The sequence below is a fragment of the Podarcis vaucheri genome (assembly GCF_965113315.1).
Source record: "Podarcis vaucheri genome assembly, chromosome: 3".
NCBI lineage: Eukaryota > Metazoa > Chordata > Lepidosauria > Squamata > Lacertidae > Podarcis > Podarcis vaucheri.
In genome coordinates this window covers 20,040,245-20,065,196 of record NC_138761.1, presented here as the reverse complement: position 1 = coordinate 20,065,196, position 24,952 = coordinate 20,040,245, and the positions used below count along the sequence as shown (strand labels likewise).

Genomic DNA, 24,952 nt, shown 5'->3' with positions numbered 1-24,952 from the left:
GTAGGCATCCCTAATACGGTTGACACACCTCAGGTGATGCATGACGATGACATCTTTTACTATGGTAAAATATTTTTAATGCCCATCCCAGGGATGGGGACTCACTGAAGTTACACGTGTGTTTACAAGCATCCACATGTTTGTACACTCATGCAAAAATTATTATTTATCCAACTGATTTATAATCCCAGATGCTTTAGAAAGCCCGGTGTGGGATTCAATTCTGGTTTTAGTCCATTGTATTGCAGGACTTATGGAACGCGGGTGGCGCTGTGGGTTAAACCACAGAGCCTAGGACTTGCTGATCAGAAGGTTGGCGGTTCGAATCCCCGTGATGGGGTGAGCTCCCGTTGCTCGGTCCCTGCTCCTACCAACCTAGTAGTTTGTAAGCACGTCAAAGTGCAAGTAGATAAATAGGTAGCGCTCCAGCGGGAAGGTAAACAGGAAAGTAAACGGGAAGGTAACCGGCGTTTCCGTGTGCTGCTCTGGTTCACCAGAAGCGGCTTAGTCATGCTGGCCACATGACCTGGAAGCTGTACGCCGGCTTGCTTGGCCAATAAAGCGAGATGAGCGCCGCAACCCCAGAGTCAGCCATGACTGGACCTAATTGTCAGGGGTCCCTTTACCTTTACCTTATTGCAGGGCTTTAAACTTCCTGCAATATTTTTTTTTTAATATGGTGGTTGTTTATTTTTTAAGGAATATTATTGTTTTATCTTTTTCGGCCAACCAGCTTTTGAGAAGTTCGCCTCCCTCTTGCAATCAGGAGCCATATAAATTTCATGAAGCAAATAATTAAAGAATATAAGCAAAAGGCGTGGGAAATGCATAAATAATACGCTTTAATCCAACAAAGCAAAAAAAAGGGGGGGCGGGAATAAAAAGAGATATTTTGTTCCATCTGTTCTTTGCAATGAGACGCTCCGCGAAAGTAATAAGTTTGCCTCGCGACGGCAGTCGTAGCGCGTCAGTGGGAAGGCGGGACACGAGCAGGAAAGGCGGAAGAGGTGAGGCAGCTGCTAGGCTGGATAAAATAAGGGAGGCTGCCGACAAGGCTCGCCCGCCCGAAGGGTTGCGGGTAGTTGTTGCTGTTGTTGTTTTGCGTATGTGTATTCATGTTGTGAGGGGGTTTTTTTTGGGGGGAGGGAGGGTTGCGAGTGAGGTTATCCTATAATCTCGAGGCTTCCGGCAGGATCGAACCGGCAGCTGTCCAGCGTCCAAGGCTCGCGCGCCTCCTGCGTTCCATGGGGACCCCGCCCCCTGCCGTCGCTTCAGGAGACCCCGTGGGGAACGGGGCAGCTTTGGCGACAGGTGGCCGAGCCTGATCTGCAGCTGCAGCGCAGCGCAGTGTTATCACATATATATGATTGTTGTTGTTTAGTCATTTAGTCATGTCCCACTCTTCGTGACCCCATGGACCAGAGTACGCCAGGCACTCCTGTCTTCCACTGCCTCCCGCAGTTTGGTCAAACTCATGTTGGTAGCTTCCAGAACACTGTCCAACCATCTCTTGCTCTGTCGTCCCCTTCTCCTTGTGCCCTCCATCTTTCCCAACATCAGGGTCTTTTCCAGGGAGTCTTCTCTTCTCATGAGGTGGCCAAAGTATTGGACCCTCAGCTTCAGGATCTGTCCTTCCAGTGAGCACTCAGGGCTGATTTCCTTCAGAATGGAGAGGTTTGATCTTCTTGCAGTCCATGGGACTCTGAAGAGTCTCCTCCAACACCAGAATTCAAAAGCATCCATTCTTCGGCGATCAGCCTTCTTTATGGTTCAGGTCTCACTTTCATACATCACTACCAGGAAAACCATAGCTTTAACTAAACGGACCTTTGTTGGCAAGGTGATGTCTCTGCTTTTTAACATGCTGTCTAGGTTTGATATATGATAACGTGTGTGTGTGTGTGTGTGTAGTGCAGTCTCATTTTATCATCTATACCTTATCATTATTTTGTTTATTTATATACACATATACACATATAGATATACACATAGTCAGAGCCTCGCCGTAAGCTGTGCAGCCAGCCCAAAAATAAATGTAAATATCAAAAGGAGCCCAATTCATTGGATACAACATTTGTGGGGCTCTGCGCAGGCTCAAGTCATGATAGATTTGGACGTCTTTATGGTGCTGCCCTTTCTCTCTCTGGAGCAAACACAGCTGCTCTTCTGGATGGCATCGTAACGGTACATTTTGAGTGCTTTTTAACTGGAAGCTGATCTCAACTGAAAAGTGTTTGGATAGAACAGGGGTCTGCAACCCGCGGCTCCGGAGCCGCATGTGGCTCTTTTACACCTTTGCCGCGGCTCCGGGATGGATACTAGCGAGGGGAGGAGGCGCATTGTGTGCCCCGACACTCCCCACTGTGGCGGGCGCTGTACTGGCTGTGACGTCGCATGGGGGCGGTGCGTGCGTTAGTCACGCACCGTCTCGACGTCACCTTCCCGCCCGCCCGCTACATTGTAAGGGGCATGTACACTGGTCACTGCATTGAAAGGGGGCATGTACGCTGGTCACTGTTTTGAAGGGGAGTGAAGAACACACACACACAAAAAAGGGTAACTTGTTAATTTAATGTTTATTTCTATGAGGAGGAGTAATTCTGAGGGGTCAAACAAAGAAATAATAAAAAAGTGAAAAAAAAGTTACTTTTATAATGACGAGTTTTGCGGCTCCCAGGTTTTTTTTCTTCGGAAACGGGTCCAAGTGGCTCTTTTTGTCTTAAAGGTTGCAGACCCCTGGGATAGAATATGCTAGATGGGATAGATTGGCAAGATCCCACACTGGCACATGCGAGCTAGCACATTTGCGCAGCCCTACGGCAGCCGTGGTTTTCAAACATATTTTTTTGGGAGGGTGTCCCTGGTATTGCTCAAGAAGGACGTCTTTAACAGGTTTGTTAAAGGATGCCCATCTTACAGACCTTGAACTGTGATATGAAGCTGCAAAGAGGATTCTTCTTTAATAAAGAAAGATATGGTCTTCATAACTCCTTAAATAAAAATGTAGTTTAGGTGTATAATCTTTCATAGACTACAGTATTCCAGGTAGTGTTAAGATGCTGAAATGAATAGAACAAAAAATTTAAGGCAGTTTTTAACCTTAGCTAGCTGTTGTGCATCATTTATAATTGCAACCTTTATTTGCCTGCGTCTTGCATAGATCCAAACCAACCTGTCTTCAAAACAGACAAAAACTGCTTGTAGCATTAATGAATCATTAAAATAACACCTCATAAAGCAGCAGTAGTATGGAACCTTTTATCTTGACCTATACACCACAAAATTGTGTGCAGGCTTTCAGGTTCATTAGATTTCTTTTTCAGGCCGGATGTTAATTAAAAGACAATATAAAAAGATGCTGCCTAACAAGATGACAGAAGCCCCATGTGTGGTTTGTAATAGTCTTCCGATGGAGTGTAGAAGTTGTAGACCGAATTAGATTAGCTTGTGCTATATCTCCACCTGTACAACAAGATCACTGAAATGAAATAGCAGTCTCCCTTTGAAAATATATAAGCTAGCAAGTTATTCACATCTGTCTCTAGGACAAATACTTGTCCAAGATAGGTTGCTTATAAGTGGGGAAGTAGATATAAGAGTAGAAGCACGGAATAATTTGAGGGAGAACACATGCTTAAATTCCAGTGTAGCATTAGGTCACACCTCATTAGATTACAACAGCTTTCACTTTTGTGCTGTGTTGACAGTGAATCACTTTTTGCCCAGCTTCATCTATGGTCATGATGTCTGTACTGAACTAAAGTTTCTCTATAGAGAAGTATACTGAAGAGAAGTATACTTCAGTTGGATTTCCATTAGGAGACAATAAAGTTCTATAGGTCTTCTTGAAACCCGTTGGCTTGTCCATATTCCAGAATGCTATCTTTAGAAACAAATAATTAGTGCAAACTTTTATAGATGCCTAAGTTAGACTTGGAGCATGTTCACTGTCAGGCTTCCTGACATTCACAAAATATGTTGACCCTGGTTCTTTGAAGGGGCAGCCCAAGTTGGCATGAGTGGATATAAGAACATAAAAATAGCCCAATTGGATCAGGCGAGTGACTCATCTCATCCATCATTTTGTTCTCACAATGGCCAACCAGAGGCCTCTGAGAAGCCCAAAGCAGGATCTTGGCACAACAGCACTCTCCCCATGTGTGATTGTCAGCAACTAGCATTCAGAAGCGTACTGTGTCTGACAGTGTAGTAGAACCTACTAGTAGTAGTTATCATTGATACTTATATCCTCCATAAATTTGTCTTAATTTTTTTTTTTTACCCATCCCAGTTGGTACCCATTGCTACCTTTGGCCACAGTGAATTCCATAGTTTAAATATTATTATTATTATTATTATTATTATTATTATTATTATTATTTGTACCCCACTGTTGCCAGCTGGAGCCGGGCTCAGATAACATCATATAAATAACACAGTATACATAAAAACAGGCATCAATTAATTAAAATACATCTTAAAATTAACTCAGACAAAATATGCACTGTGTGAAGAAGTTCTTTTCTTTTGTCTGTCTTGAATCTTCCCATGTTCCGCTTCATTGCATGGTCCAGAGTTTTAGTATTCTGAGATCCAGTAGGAAGAGAGGTAACTCCAACAAGGATCTCAGCTACTTGCCGAGTTTGAGGAATGTGTCATCTTCCTGGGGTAGTATTTTCTAATGGCACACTGAACATGCCGTAGTTGTGTCTCAAAGCAATGTCCCTGTATTTTGGGCTATCTCACTCAACGTTTCTATAGTGTTTCCAGAGGACGTGACCTGCTTCTCTCTGTACTGGCAGGTGCTTTCCCTGTCATGGTGATTGAGAGGCAAAATGGGAATGTGTTAGTGCATCTCGGACCCAAGATTCAGACCTATCCTGAGGAGTTAATCCGGCAGCGCCGTGGTCACAATGGGCACGTTGAATACCTGATTCGCTGGAACCTGAAAAATGGTGCTGGAAGTAGGCCTGGCACCTGTTCAGCAGAGAGCAGCATGGAGAATTTCCTGATGTGGATGTCGGCAGATGATGCCTATGCCAACTGCCCAACACTCTTAGGCAAGAGGACACCCAAGGAAGAGAGTTCACGCAGAATATTCCCTCCCGATGTCACGTTGGATGAAGCATCTCTTTCGGAGATGAAGGCCGATGTCAGGAACTTAGTGCAGCGGGCTGCTTGGCAAATGGCCAGCCCCACAGTCCCTCAGTCCTCCATCCTGAACACCATTCAAGTGCTCAGTGCTTATGCCAGTATTGGCTCATTGATGGGGGTCTTCAAGGAAACGGGAGCCCTCAGTCTGCTGATGAAGATGCTGTGTAACGAGGAGGAGCAGATCTGTCGCAGCGCAGGCAAGATCCTAAGGGCTCTGGCTTCCCACAATGCAGGTGAGACTCAGAAGATTCGTTCTTTTTTAGGGACTAACTCCAGCTATGATGCAATTCCTGTCTTAAGGACCACACTGGCCCTTTGTATTTAATACGCAGGGTTTTTAAAAATGCAAGTAGCATCAGGTGGTATGTGTGCACTGATAATTATCAAGATTGCAGCAAGCATGAACGGGTATTTAATCCTTTCCTCCTGTGCAGCAGTCCTGAAGGAAAGTCCTCTCAAGCTGGTGTTTGCAGACTCTTATTAGTGTCAAGGGTGGGATGGGGGAAAGGTTTCTCCTAATGGAAATACTAATTTTAGAGGAGGGATATTCCTCAGTCCTTATAAGGGACGCAGGTGGCGCTGTGGGTGGTTTGAATCCCCGCAACGGAGTGAGCTCCCATTGCTCGGTCCCAGCTCCTGCCAACCTAGCAGTTCGAAAGCATGTCAAAGTGCAAGTAGATAAATAGGTACCGCTCCAGCGGGAGGGTAAACAGCATTTCCGTGCGCTGCTCTGGTTCGCCAGAAGTGGCTTAGTCGTGCTGGCCACATGACCCGAAAGCTGTACGCTGGCTCCCTCGGCCAGTAAAGCGAGATGAGCGCTGCAACCCCAGAGTCGGTCACGACTGGACCTAATGGTCAGGGGTCCCTTTACCTTTACCTTTATTCCTCAGTCCACAGAAGGAGCCAAAAGGGTTAAATTCCCTCCCTGCTTGCTCTGATCCCATTAATTATCAACCTCACTGGGTGATGCGACAAGTCTGGTTTGGACCTAAGGCTTCTAAAGTATCTTAAAATATGTTCTTTTGTAAGTTGCATTAAATGACAGAGCCTAGCCAATGCTATCCTCATCCCTCTGCCTATGTAAACAAACACTATCCCCTCCCCCCTTAATCTCCTATGAAAATTATTTCTTGTTCGGCCTTGGTTAATACTTCTAATAAATGGTTGAATTACCAAAAAATTATAGGGTGACTGTCAGTTATGATTCTCAAAGCCATATTAGAGCACTGACTTTATTTTAAATGATGAGGAGTCTGTTTGCATTTGATGAATGCACCTCACAGTAGCAAAAAGGGATACCCCAGACATTTTCTTGCCTGGATCCTAGTATGCACATTTCTGCCTCGAGCATGAAGTGCTGCCCTGTGTGGACAGAAGCATTTTGCCAGTCCCACTATGCCGTACTTTGGCTTAGGGTAAGGTGTGAACCAGGCCATTAACTGCTTCCTCGTAGCTTTCTGGCTTAGTTTTTTGTCAAGAATTAACCCCCTGAGCCTCATTCTGTAAGCTGCTACCTCGAATTGTCTCATTTTATGTATTCTGTTGCGTATGTCTGTGTGAAAGAACCGACTCCCATCTTACTGTGGAGACGGGAGTTCTGTGAGCAAGAATATGCTTTAGTACATATGCAAAGGAAGTGCCATATTAGTTATCTCTGGTTTCAGGAAGCCGAGCCTATGTCCTCTTGTCCCTGAGCCGGCAGGATGGCATTGAACAACACATGGACTTCGACAGCCGCTACACCCTCCTTGAGCTGTTTGCAGAAACAACATCCTCAGAAGAGCACTGCATGTCCTTTGAGGGGATCCCCCTGCCACAGGTATTAACTGACCTAGATGGGGCTGCTTCCAGCTCAGGTCTGGAGGTATATTCGAGGGGTGTGTGGGCGAGATAATTGTGAAGTGACCTGGAGAGAGGTCCAGCGCCGAGGGCCTTCTGGCGGTTCCCTCACTGCGAGAAGCCAAGTTACAGGGAACCAGGCAGAGGGACTTCTCGGTAGTGGCACCCACCCTGTGGAACACCCTCCCACCAGATGTCAAAGAGAAAAACAACTACCAAACTTTTAGAAGACATCTGAAGGCAGCCCTGTTTAGGGAAGCTTTTAATGTTTATTAGGTTATTGCATTTTAGTGTTCGGTTGGAAGCCGCCCAGAGTGGCTGGGGAAACCCAGCCAGATGGGCGGGGTATAAATAATTAGTTTAATTAGTTTATTAGTTAGTTAATTAGTTAATTAGTTTATTTGTTTATTTATTGAAGGCAGGGGGACAAGTGCACAGAGATCCCCCCATTACTTTATTTATATCCTCTCTATTTGCACGTTCAAGGTGCCTCACAAAATCAGCCTTGCCAAAAGCATCACCAACCTTGAATATGTTTTGGACTGCAGTTCCGAGCTGTCACAGCCAATGGTCAGGGATGATCAGAGTTAAAAGTACAAAATAATTTGGAGAGCTGGGAAAGGCTGATATAAATCGAGGCACTTTAAATAATGGTCTCAATCAGCAAGGAAGAAAAGGCCGCTTTAAATAATGGATGTGGATCAAGTTTGCATGGCTATTTCTTCATAGTTCTTCATCTTCTTCCCTGCTCCAGATTCCAGGGAAGCTGCTGTTTTCTCTGGTGAAGCGCTACCTATGTGCCACCTCCCTCGTCGACAAACACCATAGCGCCACAGACCCGGGAGGGGAGCAAGCAACCTCTGAGCCCTTCAGTGCATGCTCCGGGGACAGCAAAAGGCTGCAGCGCGAGTTTGACTTCAGCATGGCCATGGGCAGCCTTATTTCAGAGCTGGTGCAGGCCATGGGCTGGGATCGCGGTTGGCAGCTCCGGACTCTCAGCAGGAAGCCGCCCTGGGCAGCTCAGTCTATCTTCCAGGCTCCCAGTGGCGCCACCGTCCCGCCAGCCGCTCGGCTCCCCCAGAAGGAGACTGGCACTTTCAAACTGCGCTCGGCCTTCCCCAGTCGCAACAGCTATGTGGAGTACGTGCAGGAGAAGCTGGTGCGGGGCATGCGCGTGCGCATGTTGGAAGACTACGAGAAAGTCTGTGCGGGAGACGAAGGCGAGTTCCTGCAGAGCAATGACGGCACGCCACCCATCCAGGTATTGCTGAGTTTGGGGGCAAAGCTGGGAGAGGGGAACATCCTGGCTTCTGAGACCCAGCATTTCTCAACCTGTGGGTCCCCAGATGTTGTTGAACTACAGCTCCCATCACCCCTAGCTAGCAAGGCCAGAGCTCGGGGCTGATGGGAGTTGTAGTCCAACAACATCTGGGGACACACAGGTTGAGAACCACTGCCGTAAGCTATGGAATTTTGATGTCTGGGGATCTCGTTGGGTTTCTGAAGCTGTTCTGGCCTTGGTGGTATGAGCAGCAGAATCACCACTGTGTCAAGAGGAGGGTTTTGGTCTGACTGGGGGGCCTCTCTGTTGTTCAGTCCGGGCCCTGCGGTCCAGCTCTGAGGGCCTGCTGGCAGTTCCCTCATTGTGAGACGTGGGGTTACAGGGAACCAGGCAGAGGGCCTTCTCAGTAGTGGCACCCACCCTGTGGAATGCCCTCCCGTCAGATGTCAAGGAAATAAGCAACTACCTGACTATTTCATCTGAAAACAGACCTGTATCAGGAAGTTTTTAATGTGTGGTGTTTTACTGTGGTTTTAAAATTTTGTCGGAAGCCGCCCAGAGTGGCTTGGGCAACCCCTTCAGATGGGTGGCATATAAATAATAAATCATTATGGCTGATGAATGGTATAAGGGGGAAGGTCAAATTGCTTGCAGGACAAGTAGGCGGAGTCTTCTTCTTTTTTATGTTGGCCCCTGTTTGTTTCCAGGTTTACTGGGAGTCTCTGGGCCGTACATACTGGGTGCATTGGCACATGGTTGAGATCATTGGTTCCTCAGGGCATGCAGATGAGAAAGCCCAAGAAAAGTTAACCAGCCTAACAGCTTCTCTGAGACGGGACGCAGGTAAGGCAGTGCTGGGATGTTATAATAAATAATAATAATAAATTTTTATTTATATCCCGGTTCAAAAACCAGGCTCAGGGCTCCTGTAGGAGTGTGTTATAGTGTTAAAGTTGCTTTGTGGGGTTGGGAAAAATGGCTGCTTCTTCCACCTGGACCAGGTTGCTCTGCAAGGGGATTTTTGCTTTGAGGACAGCATTTAAAACGGCGCTCTCTTGAGAAGCCATAAAACACCCCTCTGTTATTTTGTGCTCACCTGCAAGCTAACCAGGCAACGTACCGTAAACCGCTTCGGGGCCTGTACTTGGCACCATACCTGACGGATCATATGAAGGAGAAGTCTGAGACTCTGAGCCGGGCTGAATGGTGGGAGCTCCTCTTCTTCGTTAAGAAGCTAGAACAGCAGGAGCAGCAGGAAGTGGTCCAGCTCGTCCAGCAGAACGAGAAGGTAAAGAGCTGGGAAGAACCAGTAGTGGGAGATCCATTTAAGGTAGGAATGAGTCGGTGCCTCTCTTTTTTCTGTTGGTACTCCCTGTTCCAGGATGTGAAGGTTCTGAGTCTGGAGATGTAAGATGTCAGAAGGAACAATGTATCATGTATGGTGGGGATGTGAAAAAATCAAAAAGTTCTGGGGTAGTATTCATGAAGAATTAAAAAAGATGTTTAAAACAACATTTGAGAAAAGACCAAAATAATATAATAATAAAATTTTATTTATACCCTGCCCTTCCCAGTTCAAAAAACCAGGCTCATGGCCGCTAACAACAAATTTAAAACACTTAATTGTAAAAGCAACATAAAATACAGTATAAAAACATGAATAACAATAAAATTCAAAGTTCAGAAATCAATTTAGGGGAAATTCATCCAATAAACATTAGATGATCACCAGGGCTAGCTGGCTGAATTAGTCCTACTTGAGCCAGTGAGGAGGCCAGAGGAGAATTAGCTGTGGGGTCTCAGAGCGGGTAATCTTCATAAAAGGGGAGGGGGAGGGAAGGGAAGGGAAATAAAAGATCAGGCTGAATTCAAATTAAAGGCCAGGTGGAATAGCTCGTTCTTACAGGCCCGACAGAAGGAGGTTAAATCCTGAAGGGCCCTAGTCTTCTGGGACAGAGCATTCCACCAGGTCGGAGCCATCACTGAAAAGGTCCTGGCACTGGTGGAGGATAGTCTGACTTCCTTAGGGCCTGTAAACTATGGTTATTCATGGACCTTAAGGTCCTCTTTGGGGCATACCAGGAGAGGCGGTCCCATAAATACAAGGGCCCTAAGCCACAAAGGGCTTTAAAGGTCAAAACCAGCACCATGAACCTGACCCTATAGTCAAATGGAAGCCAGTGCAACTGGTAAAGCACTGCTGAATATGCTCCCATTGCAGGGACCCTGTGAGGAGCCTCGCTGCAGCATTCTGTACCCGCTGGAGTTTGTGGGACAGTTTCAAGGGCAGCCCCACGTAGAGCGAATTACAGTAGTCAAGCCTGGAGGTGTCCGTCACATGGATCACTGTGGCCAGATTGGGGCAGGAAAGGAAAAGAGTTTCTTCTAGATGTAGTGACAAAAGGCATCCCCAATAATAATAAAAGAGTTCTTATACACGACAGCTGCCGCCAGGATTCTAGTTGCCAAAAACTGGACTTCCGGGGTGGCGCCATCGGCAATGGCGGACTCCCTCTGAACCAGAGGGACCAGCTCCGCGTGAAACGGGTCCTTTCCGCTACGGCGAAGCGGGGACCCTTTTAGAAATCACAGGCGGATGAAGCCTGTGACCGTGGGACTCGGTGGGCACCCTTAGCACCCCCCCAACCCGCAAAGGAACCCACTAACGGGCTCCGAAGCGAAGAGGGGGAAGTGGCGTGGTGCTGTGAGTCAATTGCTTTTTCTGTGGAGCGAAGCCGCATAGCTGTTGCCGGAGAGCGCTGCCTTTTTCCTGGGACAATTTGGCATCTAAAATAATCACCCGTGAGTACTTAAACATTGAACAATTGGTCTGCAAATAAGAACTGGTGATTAGAAAGGAATTGGACTTAAAAATTCACCTTAATTTGGTACTGAAACGGGAAGGTCTAAACAGGAAGTCAGCCTTCCGTTTCCTTGTAGTCAGAAGAAAGCAAAGACAACGTAAACTAGAGCTTAGAAAATTACTTTAAAAGGATTGGCTTTCACCATCTAAAAGCGTTGAACCCCCCTTCGGTAGCAGGAGAAGAAGGGGGATCTTTTTTGGACTGTTTAAACCTGCAGAAGTGAGTTTAAAGTAAAGTAACTTTCCACCGTCCTGACCCTGGAGCGGGGTGTCAGAATTGACGTTTTGAAGCTCATTGACCAGAGACAAATGTTTTTGACAGATAGTTAAAAGAAGAGTAACATTGTGATTCCACTGTTTCCTTTCGCATTTTAAAGGAACAAATATTGACAAAATATCTTTAAAAAAGAAACTTTGTTGCTATTGTCCTTAAAAGAAAGAACAACCAGAAGTTTTCCCCCTAGAGGGGGACTGTGAAACTGTAACCAATTCTAGGGAGCTTGCAGCTGCCACAGATTACAACCGTGTGAAAGGACTTGTGACCTTGCAGGACAATGTTTTCAGAAGCACTGTTGGGTGCTTTCTGTAAAATAAATGTCCTATTGGATCAGTTAAGCCAGAAGACGGATTTGATGACTAATGCGGCCAGAACATTTGAACAGGTACTGGGAAATTATATGGAGCCTACCCAGGAACTTAAACAGGAGTGTGTCCTGACAGAGCAGATGAGAGAAGAGGATGTTGCAGAATCTTGGGCGCCAGAGATGGAGGGACTTTTGGCCCAGCAGGAAAATGAGCCTTTGGATTTGACAAATGAACTTGGAAAAAGCCAGATTTGGAAAGACAAAGTTTGGATTGATTTGGAAATGGGGTTGGACTGACCCTCCTATGCAGGGATGTTTAGACTTTCCGAGTCTGGCAATGGGCCATCAGAGGTTTGGAGCTGTTGGGACTTCCAATTTTGGAGGGAATTTGAAACATGTCTTAAAATACCACATGGAGTCTAGTCTGGACTATGGGAAAGGGGCTGATTTGTTGAAAAGGGTCAAAAACACTACCAAGCTGGAGTTCCCACGAGTGAAAGGAAAATATGAAGAAGAGCTGCGGAAGGGACATGGAAGAGATTTGAAGGCCTCGGATATAAGACCACCAGGTTAATGTGCCAGACTAATGGGATAAAAAGGACTGACAATCCTGGGACTGGGGGGGGGGGGACGCTGGACGAAGATTGGATTGTTTTTATTCTCTTTTTTATCATTAGAAATGTTTTATGAACGTTGGAAAAATGTTGAAATGAAATTACTTGGCTCTTGTAAAAATGTTTAAAGAATTAGGTAAAAAGGTAATGGTTATGAGAAGCTGGTAAAAATAAGATTTAAGTCTTAAGTTTCAAGGTTTTTTATAAGATAAGATGAAAATAGAGTAAGGTAATGTAATGACAGAATATTATGAATTATGGAAAGGATTTGCTGTGACAATTATTAATCAAGATACAAGAGATGGGAAGAGGAGGAGGTCATGGAAAGAAGGTAATGAAAGTGGAGAATTTGAAAATGATGGTTTTATTTTTTATTTTTATTTTTCTGTTTTTGTCTTTTTTCTTTGTAATTTTAAAAAAAATCTTTTTTCAATAAATATCATTCTAATTGCAAAAAACTGGAAGGGGTCTCTGTACATCAGATCTTTCTCTCTGTATTTCAAGCTGCCAGAGCTAGACGAAGAAGGCCTGATCCCGCTGTCTGTCTCCGTAGAGCTAGCTCAGAAAGTGCTGCAGTTCCTGAGCAGGCGATGCCAGGGCAATGCCCAAAGTGATCTGCGCAGCTCCCACGTCTATCTCAAGTATTCCTCCAGCGAAGGAGGGACAGGTGGACAAAAGGTGGACCTGGCCCCTGCGAAGTGCGGCGGCCTTTCCAAAGCCACAGCGCCCGAAAAGACAGAGGAGGACTCACTGTCTACCGAAGCGCCTTCTCCAGCTCCATCCCCGGAAGAGAAAACAGACACCCAACTGGTTCATGAGCTCCTCAGAATGGAAGGACTTTCTTACCCAGACACGCTTGATGAGAAAACCAAAGGTAAGTAACTGGCAGACACTGGGACTTAATTTTGTGTTCAAGAGGCTTCAACTTGGACTAAAGTAGATGTAACAACAGGAGCCACCTAAAATGAGAGACTTGTATCGAGTCCCCCTCGCCCTCTATAAAGTTTGTGTAGTTGAGATTGTCCTGTCACAACATTTTGTATTTCCCCCATTCATTGGCTGAGGAGGGCAGAAAAGCAGAACATAGCAGCACAAGGGAAATTTTTTATCGGGCTTTTGGAGAGAGGCCTACTTTTTCCCACAGCAGCAACCTTGTGTTTCTTGTCAGGTCTAGCTCGGTCTTTCTTATCTGTGTGTCTGTGAACCAGTGGGAAGGCGGTGTGCAAGACTCATTTGCCCAACGTGGGGCTTGAACCCACAATCCCGAGAACACAATCAAGTTTCTGGTTTGATAATAGCCTGGGTAGCTTCTAGTTGGGGAAAAAAAATGCTAGGGAAAGCTTCTAGGGACAAAAAGGTTTTGTGTGCTGGAGGAGCAAGCAGGTGCGAGGATGCTGAGATGAAACTGACTGAAGGACCGTTGTGCTGATAGATTTGTTGATCAGCTTTCTGCAGTGTGAAGCTGGTCGGGAAGAAGAGCACCATCGAGCAGCTCTCTGATGCCTTGGAGATGATCCAGAAGCCCAGCTGTGACGCTGAACAGCAGATGGCTGGTCTCAGATTCACCATCAGCATCTTGGAGGAGGAGCTTGAGCGAGAGAGGCAAGAGAGGCATGTCGTCAGGATGGAGTGTGAGCTCTCCAGAAGGTCAGTTCTGGTCTCCTCGTTCTTTCTTTTTTAATATCCACTGCTTACCACAGGCTCTGGGCATAGGAAGGAAGCTGATTCAGGACATTCTTCCATCTAGCTCAGTAACATCTACACCAGGGTCAAGGCCTGTTTTTGATGGTCCTCAATAACATTTGACACTCCACCCCAGCAGGGTTAGAAACTCAGATATATAGGCCCTACTGTAGAAGAATGGCAAACCAGGCTGATGGATTATACCAAGATGGCAAAACTGACTGGAAAACTGAGAAACCAAGAGGACAAAATCTTTATGAAAGAATAGGAAAAATTTATAAGTTATTTAGGAGACCATTCAGAAAAAATTAAAAAATTGTCCAGTAGCACCTTAGAGACCAACTAAGTTTGTTCTGGGTACAAGCTTTCGTGTGCATGCACACTTCTTCAGATACACATTTTTTATTTATTTCGACTGCGTCAGGCCAACACGGCTACCAACCTGAATTTAGGAGACCATTGTAAGCAGATGGATTTTCTCATGTGTAGTGTAAACATTACCGTGGATAATATGGTTTGATATAAATTCCTCCTGAAATAATGACGGAGATAGGAACTCCTCACTAGGAGGGGGTTTCCGCAGCTGGGGAACCACCACTGAAAAGGCCCTGTCATGGGTCAGTGCCACCTGGACAGCACCTCTCCCTCCTAGAGTTGGCATCACCAATTTATTGACAAGTTATTTTCTGTTCAGTAGCAAGAAGTATTTGCCTTGCCTGGTTCTGTGTGCTTGGGGCCTGGTCTCCAGCTGTCTGTTGAGGGGCCAGGCTCCTGCGATGACTTGCCCCTTCTGCTGCCCACAGGGAGAAAATGGGGAGGCTGCTGGTGGAGCTGCTGAGTCACCGAGTGGAGGAGAAGCTGGTGATGGTGTTGGCACTACAGATGCTGCGCCGATTCATGGCCCAGTATGACTGGCGGGTCCTCTTTGCCCTTGGAGGGGGGCTGCGCTCCGTGCTGCAGTGCATGCAGAAGCACTCCACGTCTGCATCAGTGCAGCAGGCTGGCTTAGCGGTACGTTTCCTGTCGTATGCTGTATGGTTTGGGTGCAATGTAATTTCACGAATGTGCACTGCAGTGGTTTCCAGTTGCTGGTCTGCAGCACGTACCCTTCAACTGCCCAGTACTTTCCATTTCTGGCCGCCATGCAGATCATGTGACTCGGGTGGGAGCGCAGCCCAGAAGTTGTGTGTCCCATTTTGCGCTGGGACATGTTTTGGAGGGTATCATGGCACCATTCACATAACACAACCAACCACAGAGATATCAACGGTTTCAAAAATGTGTGTGTGTGGGGGGGAGGAAATCCATGACTTTTTGAAAAACGAGATCGCTAATTGGAAACCACTAGTCTACTGAATTTACAGTTCGCCATTCCTCTCTCTGCTTTATTCCTTGCCATTCAGCCGCTGTCTTTGTCCCCCAGGCGTTGAAGATACTGTTGGGAGCTGGGAACTGTGAGCTACCAGGAGGCTGTGAGAAGCACTACCCTCTGAAACCCTCAGATGCCCGGGCAATGCAAGAGATCTTCACTGGCGTCGGTCCTGCTTCCAGCAAAGTCCCTGGCAATTTGCTCTGTGCCGTCCCTGCTGCGATTGAGAAGATGCTGAACACACCTGGGTGAGGTTCAAGGGGGAATCTGGGCGAGGCAAAGGAGCGTTCGTATCTGACGCTTTCAAATTATAAGGAGGAGGGAAATTTATAGAAGGAAAATGAGAAAGGGAAGAGAGAGGAGATATAATTTTAAAACTTCAGTAAAAATTGTATGAATACCATACTTTTCCGTGTATAAGACTAGATTGTTTTCTTTTAAAATTATGCTAAAATGGGGGTCGTTGTATACATGGATAGTGCATAGGGTGGACGTTTGATTGGTTGCTGCCTTGGCTGTCATCGGCTATTGAGTGTGTTATTGGTTGCTGCCTCAATGGCTGTTGTTGATTGGCTGACACTGCGGCAATTGAGGGGGCGATTGACAGCTTCTGCCAGTGAGGGGACAGATGAGAGGCGGATTTTTGGACGCAAGCGGGTGATTTTCGGCAATCCCCCCTAAAACAAGCTAAACAACCCTGGGCAATCCTCTGCAAAAAAGCCACCTCCCCCCATTTTCTTAAATTTGAGTCTCCCAAAATAGGGGGCTTCTTATACATGGGGGCGTCTTATACATGGAAAAGTATGGTATTTATCTTTACTCTGAGGCTACGGAGAGCCCAGACCAAGGGGATCTTTTGTTTCTATTGAGATTTTGGAGGGAAGGTTCACTTCATCTTCCTTGAATATGAGGCTCCTAGCTGTCCAGGGCTGGAAAATCCTGTATGAGCCTGAGTTCTATTCTGCCTCATGGAATTATAGACTTGAAAGGGACCTTTTGAAGGTAATTTAGCCCAATCCTCTGCTGATGCAGCAAACCCACTATGACACCCCCGAGAAGCGGCTGTGCAGCCTCTGCTGAAGACCCTCTAAAGAAGGAGAGACCCCACTTCTTTCCCGCAGCCTCTCAATGCAGGTTCCCTTTGCCTTCTTCCCCCAGGGCCTCGGCAGCAGTTCGGAATGGGCTTCTGGTGCTCAACCGATTGATCGACTACCACAAGGGTCTGGTGGAGCAGCTGGAAAACTGTGACCTCCATGCAGTCCTGCAGAGCTGCTGCCAAGCCGGCCAGAGCTCCAACGAGAGGCTGGCTTGGATAGTGCTTAGCCGCTTGGCTGGACGTAAGCTGCCCCTGAGCCAGGAGAATGCAGGTATGACGTGGCTGAGGCTTTGAGGATGGGTCTTGGCTGGAGGGTGAATGCTCTCCATTAGCAGCAGTATCCCTGTGCTCTCCTTCCTTGTGAGCCTGAAGACGTTTGGGCCAAGAGGGCGCTGCCTCTCCTCTCTGTGGCACAGGACATTTCTCCCTTTTGACTTCAATTTGTCTCCTGGTATGCCCCGCAGAGGACCTTAAGGTCCATGAATAATCATAGTTTAGAAGTCCCAGGCCCTAAGGAAGTCAGGTTATCCTCCCCCAGGGCCAGGGCAGTCCTACTAACGTAATCTGTTTATTACAGTTGCTTTTCAGATAGTTCAGATATTTACTCCAGTCTTCTAAGAATCTCTGGTCCCGCAGGTTTCAAATCCTTCCTGTTAATTTATCTAATTCTGCATAGTCCACCCCAGACAGATACTTGAAGGTGTATTATGCGACAAACCAGCATTGCTCGTGCCCTGGAGGCGGGAGTTCTTTTTTAAAAAATTAAAAATTAAAATGGGTTGTATCCCAAGTAGTGCTGTGTGAGCATTTAGTCAGCACAAGGATTTCTATTTGCACAAGAGAACATTCCCCTCTTCCTCTGCATGAAGGCCCTCCCCCCAAAAAAATCTGTGTTAGGGGTTCCTACAACCCTCTGGGGCAGATCTGGAGAGGGTGCACTGGGTGGTCATCCTTGCACTGACAGGATGTTGAATTACCACCCTTTGGTTCCAGGAGTTAATAAGTTAATTAGTCCACCTAAACATTAGGAAGAACTTCCTGACAGTAAGAGCTGTTCGACAGTGGAATTTGCTGCCAAGGAGTGTGGTGGAGTCTCCTACTTTGGAGGTCTTTAAGCAGAGGCTTGACAACCATATGTCAGGAGTACTCTGATGGTGTTTCCTGCTTGGCAGGGGGTTGGACTCGATGGCCCTTGTGGTCTCTTCCAACTCTATGATTCTAGGTTTCTGAAAAGATAAAAACAAAACAACTTCAGGGCAAGGGAGTGGCGCCCTCCCTGTGGATCACCCTCCCCCCCGCTTCAGATGTCAAGGAGATAAAATTTCACAACTTTTAGAAGACATCTGTATCAGGAGGTTTTTAACGGTTGGTGTTTTTATTATGGTTTTAGTTATGCTGTAAGCTGCTCAGAGTGGCTGGGGAAACCCAGCCAAATGGGCAGGGTATGAATAAAATTGTTATTGTTGTTGTTATTCAAGAGCAAAGTTCTAAGCTCTGCCCTTCAAAATGTCTTCCCTCCCCAACCAACCAGTCTCTGCAGCCTCCTTTGGCCTGAAGGACATTGGTGTTCCCAAACTGCTGAGCAGTCTGCACACCAGCAGCATTTGCAAGGAGATGGTGATGGCTCTGGAGGGCTGCATTTGTGGCCAAGGTGCCTTCCCCGTGGGAAACAGCTGTGAGCTTCTGGCCGACGTGCTTCTGCTCAAAGACTTGGTGCCACTGGGATCTGAGAGGGATGTACTGCTGGGAACATTAAGGTATGACTCACGTACTTCGATGGCAGCTTGCCATGTTGACCCAAGAGAGTTGCACTCACCCCAAAGGCTGAGAGCCCATCGTACCTTTCTCACCTTGTAAATGGGGCAAGGTCGGAACTTTGCAAAAGCAAACGCAGAATTTGTGGAAATGGATGAGAAGTGTACAAGTCCTTCGCAACCATTTGGAAACAGGCAAACAAACAACAACAAAAGCCCAACCAATCAGAATGTTTAGTCGAGCTCTCCAATCATCTTGTGACTTTTATAGGCACCAAACGTTATTTCAATGGGGAATGCAGACACCAGGATAAATCAACAAAGCACGCTGACTGATTTAAAAACCCAACACTTTCGCAACCATGGGGAAATGTGCCGCGATGCACAACATGTGCAGAGTATTGCCATTCCTTATCCCAAACTAGAACTCCAGAGAGAGTGCCAAGCTGTGCATGTGAATAATAATATGAAGGAGATTAATAATATAAAGAAACCAGAAGCATGAAAGAAAGTAGAGAATGCTTTTGGGTGGTTGCAAGGCAGTTAGCTGTTGCATCGCAAGATTATTGTTGGCAGGGTCTTTTGTTGTAGTCTGGAGTGATCACTTTGGAGGAGCTCAGTTGTTGCTTTTAACGTGTCTCTTTTCAGAACTTTCCCTCCTCCTCCTCCTTCTTTCTTCTTTGCTCCAGGCTTTTGAACAAGTTCCTGGACAGTTCCTGGGAAGACTCAGTGCCCTGGCATAAGTGCATTGAGTCTTGCTTGTCTTCCATGAGTGCTCACCTAAATGATCAAGAGGTAGGGAGGAAGAATCGGTGGGGAGGGAGCTGGGAGGAGGAACAATTTAAAAAAAAAAAATTATTGAAAGTTTTTTAAGATATAGCAAAAAATGAAAAATAAACATACAAAATAAAAAACAATTAAAAACACACATTAATTTTCAATAACATAACTTCCATACACTTATTTCCTCAGACCTCCTCACACCTCCCCTCCTTGTATTCCAATTCAGTTTGTTAGTTCAGCAAATCCTTACCATTAAGCTTTTACCCATTTGTGAATCTTTTTTTTCATGTCTCCTAAAGCATTACAGCTGGAAACCACTTAGTTTCTATCCAACATCCTTCTAACATTCATTAATTTTACAATTAGGAAGAACTATTGAAGCATGTTCTGTGATCCCGTTTCATACGTTGCAGATGTTCTATGGAATTTGTAGAACAGATGATGATTATTTAAACGTAACTTTCCCACTAAAAGTAAAAAGTCCACTTAGTGCCTTCTTTTCCTACGCTTTTTTGTGAATGGTGATTTTTTAAAGAAAAAGTTGATCTCAGCATTTTTATGCAAACTACTTACTTGTTGTTGTGCTTATTTATTTATTTTAAATACTGTTATCATTTCCTGATGTGCTTTTATATTCTCCCCTTTGCCTGCAGGTTGTCCAGGAGTCCATTGATTTCCTTCATCACTTGGCAACCCTGGACAGAGACTGTGCTGTTTCCATGTGCTGCCTGCGTACTGCGGAAGCCTTGGCCAAAGTCGTGGAGAAGCATGGCTCCGGTCTCCCACGGGTGACGGAACTGAGGGACCTCGTAAGCAAGTGTGAGAAGTACGCCGGCCTGTATAAGAAGATGACTGCCAGCATCCTGGCTGGCTGCATCCAGGTAAATCCCGGTACCTTTTGTGGGGGAATCTAGCTTGGGAGTGCAGGCCAGGTGGAGCAGAGTCGCTTGCAGATTCAGTGCTGCGTTGAGCATTGGCTGCATTGCATGGAGGAGAAGAAGAAGAAGAGTTTGGATTTGATATCCCGCTTTATCACTACCCTAAGGAGTCTCAAAGCGGCTAACAATCTCCTTTCCCTTCCTCCCCCACAACAAACACTCTGTGAGGTGAGTGGGGCTGAGAGACTTCAGAGAAGTGTGACTGGCCCAAGGTCACCCAGTGGCTGCATGTGGAGGAGCGGGGAAGCGAACCCGGTTCACCAGATTACGAATCTACCGCTCTTAACCACTACACCACACTGGCTCTCTACACAAACCTGACCACAAATTTTACTCTTTTTCTAAAGTGAGCTTGTCAAACAGGTACTCCCCTGTGCCATTCTGGGGCAGTCCCTGGCGCCTCAGGTTCGTGAGGTAGTCTCCCAGCTGCTTGATGACCTTCACTCTTCCTCCAGGAACTCAGACTCCAGGAAGTCACACAGATGAGGGTCTCCCTTTTCTGTTGCCAGCTTGTGCAGATCCAGCAAGGCCTGGCTCACCTTTTTCTCCAGCTGCAGGGCAGACTGCAGGGCATCCAGGCTGTTGCCCCACTTGTCCTTCTCTGGCTTCTTGAGGTCCTTCAGCAAGATGCGCCCCCCTCTCTTGTTCTGGTATGGAGGAAAACCAGGCAAATGAATTAGGGAAACAGGAAGAAATGTCATGGCAGCTTTGCCTTGCTTTTGGACATTGCTGTCCTGGGCTTCTTTGGGAGGAAGGGGAGGATAAAAATTCCATAAGAAAGGAAGGAGTCATCCTCCCCAAACAGCTTCTGAGTCCCAGGCTTCTTCCAGCTCAGTTGGTAGAGCATGAGACTCTTGATCTCGGGGTTGTGGGTTTGAGCCCCACGTTGGGCCAAAGATTCCTGCATTGTGTGCGGTTGGACTAGATAATGCTTGTGGTACCTTCCTAGTCTACAATTCTGTGTTTCTATTAATAATAATAATAATAATAATAATAATAATAATAATAATAATTTAATTCATGAATCACTTCCTACGACCACCCTGTTGGAAAACGCCCTGGGGTGCCCTTGCAGCCCCGAACTCCGAGCGTCCTTCGGTATGCGCAGCTCTGGAAAAGGCATTTTCCTTCTTCTCCAGTGCGCTTCAGCAACATATATCAAATGATATCGGCACACTAATCTTCTGGCATAACACCAAGAAGCGTGAGACATTGTAGAGCTGATCTACGTTTTTATTTACAAACTATGTACAGACATAGGATTCATGGCGTCCTTTCTTTCCAGCTCCGAGAGAAGAAACAGACAGAAGTAAAAGCAAAAGTACAGTACAAATAGTACATACAGCGGAAGAGATAAGACTCTCTTCTGTTCCCACGCTCTTCCCAGACAGGCATGTGATTCACACCAATCTCATCTGCAGCATCGGAGGCGCAAAATACTAACACATCCAACCTCTGCTTAAAAGCCCTCAAGGAAAGAGAGTCCACCACCTCTTATGGGAATCTGTTCCACTGTCGAACAGCGCTTCCTGACGGAAAGGTCTTCCTGATCTTTGGTCGGAATCTCCTTTCTTGTGACTTGAAGCCACTGGTTGGAATCCTACCCTCCGAAGCAGGAGAAAAGAAGCTTGCTCCATCTTCCATGTGACAGCCCTTGAGGTATTTGAAGATGGCTATAATATCTCCTGTCACTTTTCCAGGTTAAACATACCCAGCTCCTTCGACCATTCTTCATAAGGCTTGGTTTCCAAATAATAATAATAATAATAATAATAATAATAATAATAATAATAATAATTTATTTTTTGTACCCCGCCCATCTGGATGGGTTTCCCAAGCCACTCTGGGCAGCTTCCATAGAAACCAAAAAATACACTAAAATATCACATATTAAAAACTTCCCTGAACAGGGCTGCCTTCAGATGTCTTCTGAATGTCAGGTAGTTATTTATCGCTTTGACATCTGATGGGAGGGCGTTCCACAGGGCGGGCGCCACTACCGAGAAGGCCCTCTGCCTGGTTCCCTGTAACTTGGCTTCTCACAGCGAGGGAACCACCAGAAGGCCCTCGGCGCTGGACCTCAGCGTCCGGGCAGAACAATGGGGGTGGAGATGCTCCTTCAGGTATACTGGGCCGAGGCCGTTTAGGGCTTTAAAGGTCAACACCAGCACTTTGAATTGTGCTCGGAAACATACTGGGAGCCAATGTAAGTCTTTCAAGACCGGTGTTATGTGGTCTTGGCGGCCGCCCCCAGTCACCAGTCTAGCTGACGCATTGTGGATTAGTTGTAGTTTCTGAGTCACCTTCAAAAGTAGCCCCACGTAGAGCGCATTGCAGTAGTCCAAGCGGGAGATAACCAGAGCATGCACCACTCTGGCGAGACAGTCCGCGGGCAGGTAGGGTCTCAGCCTGCGTACCAGGTGGAGTTGGTAGACAGCTGCCCTGGATACAGAATTGACCTGCGTCTCCATGGACAGCTGTGAGTCCAAACCCTTTGTTATCTTGGTCACCTTCCTCTGCACACTTTCCAGCTTCTCAATATCCTCCTTATGCTGGTCCACTGGTACCTGCACACTTTGAGCTTCCATAAAGCTAGCTCCGCCTTCTTATTACCCTTTGATACGTTGGTGTCTCTTGGTGTCTCTTCTACCTCTTTCCCCTCTCTCACCGCTCCCAAATGCACAGGTGGTTCTGGGTCAAATAGAAGAACACAGACAGACGCACCAGCCCATCAACATCCCATTCTTTGATGTGTTCTTGCACAGTCTTTGCCAAGGTGAGTGTCCTTTTAGCCTTCAGAGCTGTCGACGTCTCATTCCTTTTACGGCTCTGGCCGTTTGTACCAAGCCCAGGGTCATTTCTTCTTTGCTCAGGCTGCAGCAAGGAGGTCAAAGACGACAAGTGTTGGGAGAGGGTGGAAGTCTCCTCCAACCCTCAGCAAGCCAGCAAGCTGACAGACGGGAACCCCAAGACCTACTGGGAGTCTAATGGCAACAGCACCTCCCACCATATCAACATCTATATGCATCGTGGGATCGTAATACGGTGAGTATACACATGCAGGGAGGTCCAGTGCTGAGGGCCTTCTGGCGGTTCCCTTGCTGCGAGAAGTTGAGGTTACAGGGAACCAGGCAGAGGGCCTTCTCGGTAGTGGCGTCCTCCCTGTGGAACGCCCTCCCATCAGATGTCAAGGCAGTAAACAATTATTTTACTTTTAAAAGACAACTGAAGGCAGCCCTGTTTAGGGAATTTTTTAATGTCTGACGCTGTATTGTTTTTAATATTCCGTTGGAAGCCTCCCAGAGTGTCTGGGGAAACCCAGCCAGATGGGCGGGGTATAAATAATAAATTGTTGTTGTTGTTGTGTTTATTTGTTGCTTTAACCCTGTATTTTGCGAATTGCCCTGAGATCTTGTGATCTCTTGTGGTGTATCAGTCTAATAAACAAACAAACAAACAACAAACAAAATATGTCTATCATAATTTTATGTTTAATTCTTGGCTTTCCCCGCTGCCATATGAATTTAGAAATATCCTTCTTCCACTCTTTGAAGCAGCCTGCATTATTTACAGTTGGTGTTGATTGGAATAGAAACAGCATCCTGGGCAATAGATTTATTTTGATAGCTGAGATTCTGCCAAGCAGGGAGAGCATCATTCTCTCCCAAATCTCCAGCTCTTTCTTAATCTCTTTCCACAGTTTAACATAGTCATTTTCAAATGAGTTGAGATTTCTTGCTGTGAGCCAGAGGCAGCATTAAGATAAACTCAAGAGTGTAAATAAGTTTTGATGGAAGTAACAATGGAATGCTGAATGGTTTAGTTTATATAAGAATATGCAGGGATTTACGCTATGCAAAATGAACTGCGGAAAGAGAAGAAGGGAAGTCACTGATATTTTAAGGTTGTCTAAATGAATATTCTAAATTGTAAAACAGAAAATTTAACACAGATAAATAAAATAAGCCGGTTGGATGCCAGGCATAGAGAGCCAAGTTTCTTGTTGAGCCAGGAATGTGTGAACATATCGGTTCTCGTGGAACAAGGCAGACGTGCTCTCCTGCCTTCTCTGAAAAGGTCCCAGGCTCCCAATAGGGTGCCTGGTTTTTGCTCTGAAACCCCTGCTCTCTCCCTGCACAGGCAGTTGTCTCTGTTGGTGACCAGCGAGGATTCCAGCTACATGCCAGCGCGTATTATGGTCATGGGAGGGGAGAGCGCAGCCAGTGTCAGCATCAAGCTCAATGCGGTCAGTGCTTCAGCCTGAAAGGTGCTTCCATGGCCAGAGAGCATCAAGCTCTTCCCCTTCTTCCACAGAAGGGTTCCTGTCTCTGAGACACACACCACACTTGACAAGGTTTTGCCTTTGTTTTTGTCCCCCCCCCAAAAAAATTATTCATTTTATAACACAACTTAACAACACAAACAGAAAAACAAACAATACAAACAAATTCTTGTCTTACCCTTATTTTTTCTAAACATTGTTAGGTGAGTTTCCCCAAGCCCCCCTATCTGATTTTCATTTTACCTCATCTTTAGCAGTTTACATATATCATAATTTTTAACCATTTTTTTTAAACCACACTTACTTTTACCATAAAAATCTTCACATTTTATCCCTTACAAGTAATACTATTTTAAAATACACTGTCTTCTACTTCTAAACCTACAGCCTATATCCACTTCCAAAGCTATTCTCAGATTGAAATATTAACATATTTTTTCAAATATTCTTTAAACGTCTTCCAATCTTCTTCCACCGTCTCTTCTCTCTGGTCAAAGTTTTGCCTTTGTTGGCACAGCTTCAAGGGGAAAGGACTGTAGGCTAAGTAGTGGAGAGTGCGTACCTTGCCTTCAGAAGGTTAGTCTCTGGTTCAAAGGAGGAGTCATCAGGCGATAGGAAAGACCTTTGGCTGAGAGCTGCTGCCAGTTGGAGTGGACCAGGCGCAGGGGACAGTGTGGTGTAGTGGTTAGGAGCGGTAGGTTTGTAATCTGG

The 24,952-nt window shown here is 46.1% G+C and overlaps 1 protein-coding gene across 1 annotated transcript in view; it reads left to right on the top strand.

The window, feature by feature from the left end:
- Positions 1-913: 913 nt before the first annotated feature.
- Positions 914-24,952, top strand: part of LOC309529323 (cullin-9-like) — a gene marked incomplete at its 5' end in the record, with an annotated part of 33,770 nt that continues 9,731 nt past the window's right edge. The window contains 17 exons of the mRNA XM_082217208.1: positions 914-1,007; positions 4,803-5,387; positions 6,819-6,973; positions 7,748-8,254; positions 8,983-9,118; positions 9,379-9,563; positions 12,841-13,210; positions 13,782-13,983; positions 14,823-15,030; positions 15,443-15,636; positions 16,547-16,755; positions 18,016-18,241; positions 18,928-19,033; positions 19,675-19,902; positions 22,645-22,735; positions 22,833-23,004; positions 24,100-24,205. Coding sequence (XP_082073334.1) covers positions 914-1,007; positions 4,803-5,387; positions 6,819-6,973; positions 7,748-8,254; positions 8,983-9,118; positions 9,379-9,563; positions 12,841-13,210; positions 13,782-13,983; positions 14,823-15,030; positions 15,443-15,636; positions 16,547-16,755; positions 18,016-18,241; positions 18,928-19,033; positions 19,675-19,902; positions 22,645-22,735; positions 22,833-23,004; positions 24,100-24,205 — 3,774 coding nt within the window. The remainder of the gene's footprint in view (positions 1,008-4,802; positions 5,388-6,818; positions 6,974-7,747; positions 8,255-8,982; positions 9,119-9,378; positions 9,564-12,840; positions 13,211-13,781; positions 13,984-14,822; positions 15,031-15,442; positions 15,637-16,546; positions 16,756-18,015; positions 18,242-18,927; positions 19,034-19,674; positions 19,903-22,644; positions 22,736-22,832; positions 23,005-24,099; positions 24,206-24,952) is intronic.